This window comes from Arachis ipaensis, chromosome B04, assembly GCF_000816755.2.
Source record: "Arachis ipaensis cultivar K30076 chromosome B04, Araip1.1, whole genome shotgun sequence".
NCBI lineage: Eukaryota > Viridiplantae > Streptophyta > Magnoliopsida > Fabales > Fabaceae > Arachis > Arachis ipaensis.
The window spans coordinates 133,496,391-133,507,085 of NC_029788.2; the positions used below are offsets into that span (position 1 = coordinate 133,496,391).

General features: G+C 35.9%; 2 protein-coding genes across 3 annotated transcripts in view; both read left to right on the plus strand.

The window, feature by feature from the left end:
- LOC107635775 (signal peptide peptidase-like 2) lies at window positions 1,359-7,104 on the plus strand. The gene is made up of 15 exons (XM_021122300.1): window positions 1,359-1,767; window positions 1,870-2,028; window positions 2,279-2,390; window positions 2,533-2,649; window positions 3,223-3,380; window positions 3,783-3,962; window positions 4,290-4,324; window positions 4,455-4,611; window positions 5,404-5,457; window positions 5,575-5,667; window positions 5,828-5,970; window positions 6,271-6,341; window positions 6,573-6,656; window positions 6,756-6,847; window positions 6,929-7,104. Exons 1-15 carry the CDS (start codon window positions 1,624-1,626, stop codon window positions 6,932-6,934), a joined length of 1,605 nt encoding a protein of 534 aa, XP_020977959.1. The 5' UTR covers window positions 1,359-1,623; the 3' UTR covers window positions 6,935-7,104.
- LOC107635776 (serine/threonine-protein kinase PBS1) overlaps window positions 8,904-10,695 on the plus strand; it is a 5,085-nt gene continuing 3,293 nt past the window's right edge. Inside the window, exons 1-2 of one of the 2 annotated variants that reach the window (XM_021122301.1) lie at window positions 8,904-9,668; window positions 10,087-10,292. In XM_021122301.1, coding sequence (XP_020977960.1) covers window positions 9,503-9,668; window positions 10,087-10,292 — 372 coding nt within the window. In that variant the 5' untranslated portion in view covers window positions 8,904-9,502. The remainder of the gene's footprint in view (window positions 9,669-10,086; window positions 10,293-10,695) is intronic. The other variant, XM_016339345.2, reaches the window with a different exon arrangement.

Sequence of the window (10,695 nt, forward strand, 5' to 3'; positions counted from 1 at the left end):
TTTTGTTTGTTCTGGGTACTGACTTTGGTGGGATGTTGTAGACTAAAGAAGAGTGTGAGTTCTTCCGATGGACAGACCCAGAAACAGAGGCTGAAGATCCGCAGATTGCAAGGATGAAGAGGAAAGTTGCGGCCCTGAAAGCAAAAGTGAAGGACATTGAGTGGAAGTTCAAGGTTGCTGCAGTGTTGGGCACGGTTGGATGGGTTGGTTTATTTTTCTTCTAGTCGCAGATTTGGTTGAATCAGAGGTAGGGGCTACCTTGTGTGATGCCACTGAAGTATGCTTGATGAAATTAGTGGAGAATATAGGGTTCTTTTTGGATGTGTTTGAGTGAATGAGTTTTGTAAATTGAGTTGTATTGTGATGTGTTTGAATGAATCTGTAAATGGACAGAGTGTGTGTTAATGAGTTTGGTTTAGGGTGTTGGTGACTAATTATGTGAGTGAACTGCTGTCCTTGTAATTTGATAAGAAATTGGAAAGGAAAATGTATCTGTTAGTCTGGAATTGATAATGAAGAATTGTGTTAATCAACTTTATGTATATGAACTGACATTAAATAGAACCACAAGCACATCTGGCAGAACACAACTATGTCAAATTCATTAATAAGCATAGAAAGATAACAATAAAATGTAGAAATTTCAGTCACCATCAATTCCATTACATGAACCCTGAGTAAAATATTATCTAGTTAAAGGGAAACAACAACAAAAGATGGATACCTTTGACATCCAGAAACCTAGAGCAACTCTGTTGCTATCTAAGAAACATGAAGCATAAACCCTGTTAGGTAAGTTTCAGACCAAAAAAAGTGTCACAAATATTGGATTTACTCAATTTAGCAATACATTAATAACATCACACAACTGAAATTTTCAAAAACATCTAAAGTTTTTCCTGAGTTCTTGGTGGAAGTTTTGCCATGAGCCTCAACTTTATTGGAGATACATAAAGTTGAATTATGTGACTGAAGGAGACAGTCCTGACTGGATGCATCCTTCTCCTTTGGTGTAGGTGGTGGCTGTGTGGAACTTTTAATGGACTTCATCTTGGACCTTTGGTGGAGAGTACCTGCTGGTGGTGTGTTGGGCCTAGGTGATGGTGGTTTAGGTTTGGACCTAGAATGGGTTAACTTGGCTTAATTTAAGTAAAATATAATACACTCCAAAATACTCATCTAAATCTAAAATTATAATAACCATATGCACACTTAATAAATTGAACATCTGATATATAATATAAAAATAAATAATTTTTAAATATTTAAAATTTACCACAAACAATAAGTTTGATAATTTCCACACTAAATTTATAGACTCAGAGAATTTGCCTAGATGGATAGATAAATATAGATATATAAGGGAGTTGAAAATTTGGAGTTGTTGGGTGGTTTGGTCGGGAGTTGAGAAAGAGCAGAGGAAGTGAAAGAGCTCAAGCCTCAAATCTAAAAGAATCTACACAGTAAACATCACCGTCTCTTCCTTCACTCTTTAACTGTGTGTGGTAAATGTTAATTGTTCCGGTGCGGTGACGAATTTCCCGATTTCCTTTGCGTGTGAGAAAAGAAACACAAAAACCACAAGCTCAGGAAGACTTTCTATTTCTCCGTGTGTGTGTGAGGATGTGGCGGGGGAGGTGTCATCCTGCTCAGGCCGTCTTGTTTGTGTTTGTGTTTGTGATTGCCGTGGCAGCGGCTGCCGACGATGTTAAACGTGATGACGTCAGGGCTCCCAAGTCTCAATCCTGCGATAATCCCTTCCAGCTGGTAATCACCAATCAATCCTTTCTCATTCTTCCCTCTTTCAATTGGATCTGCCTCCCAAACACGAGAACTAATCTTTTACCCTTCTCTTCTCAATCCCTGCAGGTGAAGGTGAAGAACTGGGTTGATGGCGAGGAAGGTCGGGTCTACAATGGAGTTACAGCTAGATTTGGCTCTTCGCTGCCTGAGAGCGCTGAAAATAGTGATCCAGCCCCCGCCATTCTCCCTTATCCTATCGACTGCTGTTCTGCTTCCACTTCCAAGGTTTCTTCCCTTCTACTCCTTTTCTGTTTCTCCCTAGCTTGCCTTCATCAGATTTCTGGTTTTCTGCTTACTAATCAATTACCCAGTTAATAGTTACACTTGGAAACACAATGATATTATATTATATTATAACTTTATATAAGTTGAGTTAAGAAAATGATTTGATATAATTACAAGTGTCCTGGTTTTACCTCTTGATGTTTTTGTCACAAGTGTACCGACTGCTGAGTGGCGCATTTTCATTTTGTAGTTATCTGGTTCGGTTGCTCTCTGTGTGCGTGGTGGTTGTGACTTCACCACTAAAGCTGCATTTGTGCAGTCGGGAGGTGCTACTGCCATGTTGGTGATAAATGATGCCGAAGGTTCATTTTCTTGCTTTTGTTTTGTTCATACAGGGTTTCCCAGATCACATTGTCTGATTGTCATACATATCTTTAGGCTTGTGGCTTCTCCACTCATTTACACCAATTATTGGCTTATTCTCTGTTTTTTCACATCTGTTAGATCTCTTTGAGATGGTCTGCTCCAATAGCACCGAGGTAAGCATCTCAATCCCAGTTGTCATGATAACAAAGTCAGCGGGAGAAGCTCTCAACAAATCCTTGACTTCTGGAAGCCGAGGTCAGGCCTTCAATTGTTAGAATTTAAAACTTTCTATTCATTATATATTTGTATTTGAGCAAGATTTTTGTGTTGAACATTGAAATATACTTCTAAGATGGTTTTCCAGGTTGAAATTTCATATGGATGTGACTGAAACACTTGCACAAGCCATGAGAGAAAGTAGGCTAAGTCACGTTGAAAATGGTGGTTAGGTTCATGATAGTTGTTTAATACAAAGCCTAGGACATTTTCTGGTTTACTATTATGTTCTTTATGCAGTTAGAAAAGTGACATTATGTCTTTGAAGCTGATGTTAAAAGACCTAGTTTCCCTTATTTACATGGATAGTAGCCTGATTATGATCTAAATTTACTAGACCATAGATATTCATAATTAATAGGATTAGTGGTGTTCAAAACAAGTATATATAGTGACATGACACAATTGTAGGAGTGTAGGACCACCATGTGTTGTTTTGATGGTAATACACAGCCGTAAATTGATGAATCTACATAGGTCTATCTTAGATGTCTTGTTTATTTTCTACATGGCTTACACTACAGATGTTTAATTCTAAGTTGTTTATTGCAGTGGAAATTCTGTTATATGCTCCCCCTCGCCCACTTGTAGACTTCTCAGTCACATTTTTGTGGTTGATGTCTGTTGGCACAATTGTATGTGGTTCACTTTGGTCAGACCTAACTGCTCCTAATCAGTCTGATGAACGCTATAATGAATTGTGTCCCAAGGTTTTTCCTTGTAACCTTCTGCCTTAAAGTATCCTGTGTACATAAATGTGTTTTCTGATGTCTTAAGCAAGCATTTCTCATTATGTGAGCCTGAGAACATGCTTTCATTGAGGGAAAGTACCTACTATTCAAACAATTCTGAGATATTATACGTATAATCACTGACGGATCTTAGCACGTTTACTGGTCTACATCTCCCTATATTTTGTTGACTTCCATTGCTATAGTGATTGGTCACTCCAGTACTTATCACAGTGGAACATAGGAACATGGTTTCTTCCTTTCATTATGCTCATTGGTGAATTTATTTCATTATGCTCATTGATGCATTTATTTCAGTTTATTTGTAACACCTCTTCAAATTTATTTACTTGCAGATATAATTTTCTTTTATTTTGCTAGGAATCTTCAAATGGTGAAACAGCAAAAGCTGATTCTGATAAGGAAATTGTGAACATCGATACAAAGGGTGCTATCATTTTTGTCATAACAGCATCAACTTTTCTTGTGCTGTTATTCTTCTTCATGTCATCTTGGTTTATCTGGGTGCTGATTGTATTTTTCTGTATTGGTGGCATTGAGGTAATGTAGCTAACTGACAAAAGATCATAGTCTGTGTTGTGCATGAAGTGAGTACTGGTTCCCTGTCCTTGTTGATGTCACAAAGATTAAATTTGTTATCCATATATAAACTAAAATATTGACAGTTTCACATATGCTACTCGAATTATACTATGTATCTTTTTTGGATTCATACACAAGGTATACTTAGAAAGGAATTCCAGAGGAAAATGTCCGAGAGAAGTTCTTTAGTAGCACAAGTATCAGGACCACTGTTTTCAACAACGTAAACATTCAAAAGGTTTGAATTTCCTCTGTGCATTAATTAAAGTTTGGTTTATTTTTCAGGGGATGCACAGTTGTATTGTAAGCCTCTCTTTAAGGTACAATCAATGTATTTTTCCCTCCTTTTCCAGTTAGAAAGGAAAATAAATTTTCTTTCTGTTTGATGTGTGTTCTGTTAATTTCTCTCTCTCTCTCTCTCTCTCTCTCTCTCTCTCAAACTGTGAGCAGAAAATGTCAAAGTTGCGGTCAGAAGACAGTGAATTTACCTCTGTTTGGGGAGGTCTCTATTTTCTCACTTGTAGTGTTATTATTTTCTGTGGCATTTGCGATTTTCTGGGCTGCTACTCGACAGCAATCATATTCATGGATTGGCCAAGATATTCTTGTAAGTTCTAGCTACTAGTACCTGCAAAATGGGTCTTTCTATTATCATTGCAGTTTCTGAATTCTTTTAAATGGCTAGTAATTTTTTTTTTGAATTATTGGTTCAATTTTTTTTTAATCCTGTAGTTGTTGCTGGTTACCATTAAACTTTTATTCCTTGTCCTAAACCATTTCTCCCTAAAGTTTAAGTTGTTAGGTTAAAAGATATGAATGCTTTTTATGTTCAACACCATCTCATGCAGGAGCCCTTTGTGCTAAAACCATGAAGAATGCCAAAGTTTATCCTACCTCGTGTAAATTGTGCTGAAAGTTCATCTTTCGATAAGATATGGGATAATTAGGATGAGCTCTAGACCAATTGGTCATATAGGTTCTATAACATATCATTAACCAACACTTTCAGAATTACACTGTTAGTTGAATATACATCAGTGTTATTTTCTTTATTTTTTTTTATAATTTTAATATCTAAAAACTCTCAACATTGTTGACTAGTTGAGCATTTAGCTGGTCCTAAGCTTGTAATATTTTACCAAATTTTCCTGTTTGGTAGTTATCCTTTTTAATATCTCTCAAGTTTATTATTTTCAAATTATTAAGTCATGCATGTTTATACAGTTTTACTTATCAGCCAAATGCCAAATTTGGAATCTTGGTTCCATAGTGTGGGTTTTCTGAAGCATTGCAGGGCATGCTGTTTTCTCAGTTATGTTTGTTACCATTAACCGATGATAAGTTGTTTGATTGATATTTCACTATGTCTTGTAGCTTGAAACATTGTTTTATTATGTAGGGCATCTGCTTGATGATAACAGTCTTGCAGTTGGCTAGACTACCTAATATTAAGGTATCTGAATGGATTTCTTGTCTAAAATAAGTCAGTAATTATTCCATTATTCACTTTGTTCTGTATCTGTATGACAATTCTAATAGTAAATTCTCTTTTGGATCTAATGTACAATAGGTTGCAACTGTACTCTTATGTTGTGCGTTTGTCTATGACGTCTTTTGGGTGTTCATATCTCCATTGATATTCCATGAGAGTGTTATGATAACGGTATGTATTAGATTTTGGAATCACACAATCACAATTCACTTGGTTGGATTGTCTAAGAGCAGTTTTTTCTCTGCCATGATTTTTCTTTTTTATTAAAAAAGAAAGAAAAACGATTAAGGTGTCTTGTAGTTTTGTGATACTTATGGACTTTCTTTTGTAGGTTGCTCGAGGTGACGGGGCTGGTGGGGAAGCGATTCCAATGCTTTTGAGATTTCCTCGTCTTGTTGATCCCTGGGGTGGTTATGACATGATTGGATTTGGAGATATTCTCTTTCCTGGTTTGCTTGCTTCCTTTGCCCATAGGTACTGCTGTAATCAGCTTCTATAAATGCAAGATTATCCAAATTGAAAATGTATAGCATAGGCATAGTTTTGAACATAAAGATGCTTGTTTTCCTACCCAAAAAATGAAAGAAAATAACAATGCATATTTGTAATGATTTTAGGATTACATCACTATATAGTTTTCCTGATCCTTATTACATTTGACTTGATTGTTTTATCCGGAAACTCAATGATTTGTTGGCAGACTACACTTTTCTTTCTAACAAGATGATAGACGGTTTGTTTTAACACATTTCTTCTGTATTTTGGGTGTCTTAGATTTGACAAAGATAAGAAGAAGGGAGCATTAAGTGGATATTTTCTTTGGTTGATAATTGGCTATGGCGTGGGTAAGTTAAATTACACCATGTTTGTATTGATAAGTCATAACTCTTTAATTTTCACCCATTTGCTGAAACTTTGGCCCAAATTGAATTGTTGTTAGTTATCATGTACATTCGATGTCAAATATTTCTAGGCACTATTTAAAACTATAATCGTATTAGTTATTTATACTCACAATGCAGATTTTGTGCGACTGTTATTTTAGTTCTTGACAGAGGAGAGTTTTCGTGTTTCAGGCCTCATATTCACATATTTGGGGCTTTATCTGATGAACGGACATGGACAGCCAGCACTTCTCTACCTCGTTCCCTGTACATTAGGTAAACTAGCTTTGGCTAAAAATAGATGTGAAGCGTTTGTTATCTTTCAAGTATAAGTATTGTGTCTCAACTCTGAGCTATTGCCTAATTGATCAACAGGTGTGACCATTGTATTGGGATATGTAAGAGGTGAGCTAAGGGGCCTTTGGAATTATGGGACAGACTTATCGTCTTCCTTAGAGCCTTCTGAGGTTTAAGATGTATCGCACACTGTTGAATGGGGCCTTTGGAATTATGGGACAGACTTATCGTCTTCCTTAGAGCCTTCTGAGGTTTAAGATATATCACACACTGTTGAATGAATGCAGTAAGGGAAGGAAACGACCTACTCTTTATCTTTTGTATTAATGGATGAATGATTAATGGATCTTCGTTTTGCTGCTACACAGTTCTTGTATACATAAGCAATACGCAGAAAGAAACGTACCTAGGAAAAAGTTTACCGTCACTCGTACCTTTTCTACCTCTGAAGTACAGGAGAATAATGCTTTTTCAGTTTTTTTTGAACAACGTAAATAATAAATAAAAAAAATTAATTTTAAAATTTAAAATTTATATTAATTAAGTTTATTCATGTTTAGTGGATTTGGAATGTAATTTATTGGCTATAATTTTTTATTTCTTAAGTAATTTTGGTTCACTTCTTAGTTTAATTGAGGTTCATTTAGATCCAAAAATGAATTTGACGTGTTTTTGTTATGATTGAGTTTTTTTTACTGTTTGTTCAAATCTGAACTAATTTTGTTCATTTGTATGCTAATTGAGGTTCACTTGATGCTGATGATAAGTTTTGACCAATTTTTTTAGCAAAGAAGAATGAAATTATTCATTATCACTTTATTCAATTGCATTAGATTCCACTTCATTCCATTCAATTAGTTCAGTTCTGAACAAACAGTAAAAAAGACTCAATCATCAACAAAAACACATCTAATTCATTTTTGGATCCAAATGAATCTCAAATAAACTAAGAAATGAACCAAAATTATTTAAGGAATAAAAAACTTGGTCAATACTTAAAACTTGATCAAAACAGCAGTATCAAGTGAAGCTCAATTAATTCACAAATGAATCGAAATTAGTTTAGTTTTGAACAAGCAATTAAAAAGACTCAATCATCAACAAAAGCACATCCAATTCATTTCTGAATTCAAATGAACCTCAATTAAACTAAGAAATGAACCGAAATTACTTAAGGAATAAAAAATTTGGTTAATATTTATCAGCAACATCAGGTGAACCTCAATTAACACACAAATGAACTGAAATTAGTTCAGTTTTGAACAAGCAGTCAAAAAGACTCAATTATCAATAAAACACATACAATTTATTTCTAGATCCAAATGAATCTCGATTAAACTAAGAAATGAACCGAAATTACTTAAGGAATAAAAAATTTGGTCAATACTTATCAGCAGCATCAAGTGAACCTCAATTAATTCACAAATGAACCGAAATTAGTTCAATTTTAAACGAGTCAAAAAGACTCAATTATCAACAAAAATACATCGAATTCATTTTTGGATCCAAATGAACCTCAATTAAAAGGAGGAAAAGAAAAAATTCAGCAACAGCAGTAGCAATAAAAGAATGACGATTGAGAGAAAATACGCGAAGAAGAAGAAGAAATGCGAAGAAGAAGGAGGAGGAAGACGAAGAAGAAGAAGGAAGAACGCGAAGACGAAGAAGGAGGACTGCGAAAAAGAAGGAAGAACGCAGATTAGTCCTTGACCTGTCGAGTTGGGAGATACCGTAGGCAAAAAAAATGACTTTTATTGAGTTTGGGCCAACTTTGTTAAACTTGGTTGGCAAAAAAATTTAAATGTGTAATTTCAAAATATTAAAATTAATTCGCAGGTTGCATTTGACAATAACATCATAACAGTATAAATATTTTATATACATCCATTTTATTGTGTAACATCCATATTTTTTTTATGTGCAAAGAAAACAGCCAAAAGATAATAGATAATATTATCTTTAGTTCACAATATTTAATAGAATGAATAGTGAATATATTCATTATTCTCATATTTTTATTCAAAAATGACAAAAAATTTGATTAGAATGCTAAAAATTAAAATTTATTCATGAATTGATTTTTTATTTTAAAATAATTAAAAATAAATAAGAAATTGAATTTTAGAAAAAAATAATTTTTTTTCTAAAAAAAATAATTTTTTTTAAAAGAAAAAATATAATTCTTTTGTCATAGTTAAATGTTTTCGAAACAAATTCTAAAAGCGTTGATGTTATGAATGGGGCGGAAGACCTGAAAAGGCGAGAACCCGAGAGGGGGTATAAAGTATAAACAGCGAGGGCAGGTGATTGGGATCCCATCCCAATTCCCAAGAGAAAAGTAACGGTATATGTGTTTTTTTAACGGTGAACGTGAACTGAATTGAAGGTCTCCGTCGGCACTTGGCAGCACGCAACAATGAATTGAAGCCCTTTGTCTTTGATTTGATTTCATAGTTAGTGGCGTTTGGTGGAGTTGGATTCGTTGTGTTGCGTTTGTCTTTTGGGGTATGAATATATGATCGGGCTGGGGTGTGTTTTGTGTGTTAAGTGCTGTAGAGGAGAGAGTTGGAATCTGTTTGGATGAGCGTGTGGTTGACTGCGACTTTGACCCCTTTCCCTTTTTCCCCTTTCCCTTTGGGATTGCTGTAAATATAAGCAGCTCTCCTCTACTCTCCTTGCTAGCTGCCCTCTTCTTTTCCAGAAGAGAATCCTCAATCCATCCATCCATCCATCCATCCGTCACTCGTCAAATCAAGTAGAAGGCTCGAATTGAATTTGATTGATTATTTCCGTTTGGGGGACAGTGACAGAGCAAGGAGAGCATCATGGGTTGCTTCTCTTGTTTCGATTCGAGGGAGGATCAGAAGCTGAATCCCCATGGCAAGCACGATCACGATCACGATCATATTCGCAAGCAGCATCAGCAGCAGCAGCAGCACCCTCACCCATCCAATCCAGCTCTACCTTCTCACATCTCCCGATTGCCCTCTGGTTAGTATCTATCTGATTCTCAATCTCTTTGATTTCTCCGTCAAACAACAAACAAGGCTTCTCCCTTTGCTCTCCTCTTCTCGCCAACAAATTGGATCTCCCCTATCATACTGATTGCATCGCAATGCCCCCACTATCCCGATTTCATTTGGGATTGGCATTTCCTTATTTCCGATTTCAATATGTATCTGCCATATGCCTTAATTAAGTACGACTTACTATCAGTATTAGGTGAACTGAATTGCAGAAGCTTCATCTTGCCACATCCTATTTGAATGACACAGTACATCTGTATTGTACTGTATTCTATTGGGTACTGGTGATCGGTGAATTCAAGGTCTGTTACTGTTTTTTGTCTTGGGGGAATTTGCCAATACTTATGGATCTGCTGTTCTTTCTGTTGGGGTGTGTGTTGCAGGAGCAGACAAGTTGAGGTCCAGAAGTAACGGGGGTTCCAAAAGGGAGCTGCCTGCTCCCAAGGATGGGCCTGGTGTCCAAATTGCTGCTCAAACTTTTACCTTCCGTGAGCTTGCAGCCGCAACTAAGAACTTCAGGCCGGAGTCCTTCATAGGGGAAGGTGGTTTTGGAAGGGTGTACAAAGGGAAGCTGGAGAGCACTGGTCAGGTACAATCTCTCTATTGATTCACTCATGATTATGGATGACATCCAGTTATATTTTCACCCCAAAAGAAGCAAGGGCTAAACAAAATAATGTTCTGTTCCAATGGATCTTTTGGGCCCTGAAAGACACACGTGCTATCTCAGACTCGTTATTCTCTGATTTCTTACATAAGCCATTCCTAGTATCACATGGTAAAAGGATTGTAAAGTTGTGAACCAAGATAAAAGCAAATCTTTGAAGTAGGACAAAGGTTGTGTTAGGTAATTAACAACCAATGACAGCACTGTTGAATCTTTTATGACCAACAGTGCAATAGAAACCGATGATGCTTCATCCATGTAGTGAGACATGTCTTGCTTGTTGTTTTCTTTATGATAACTTGATATATTTGAAATAGGAAGGGAA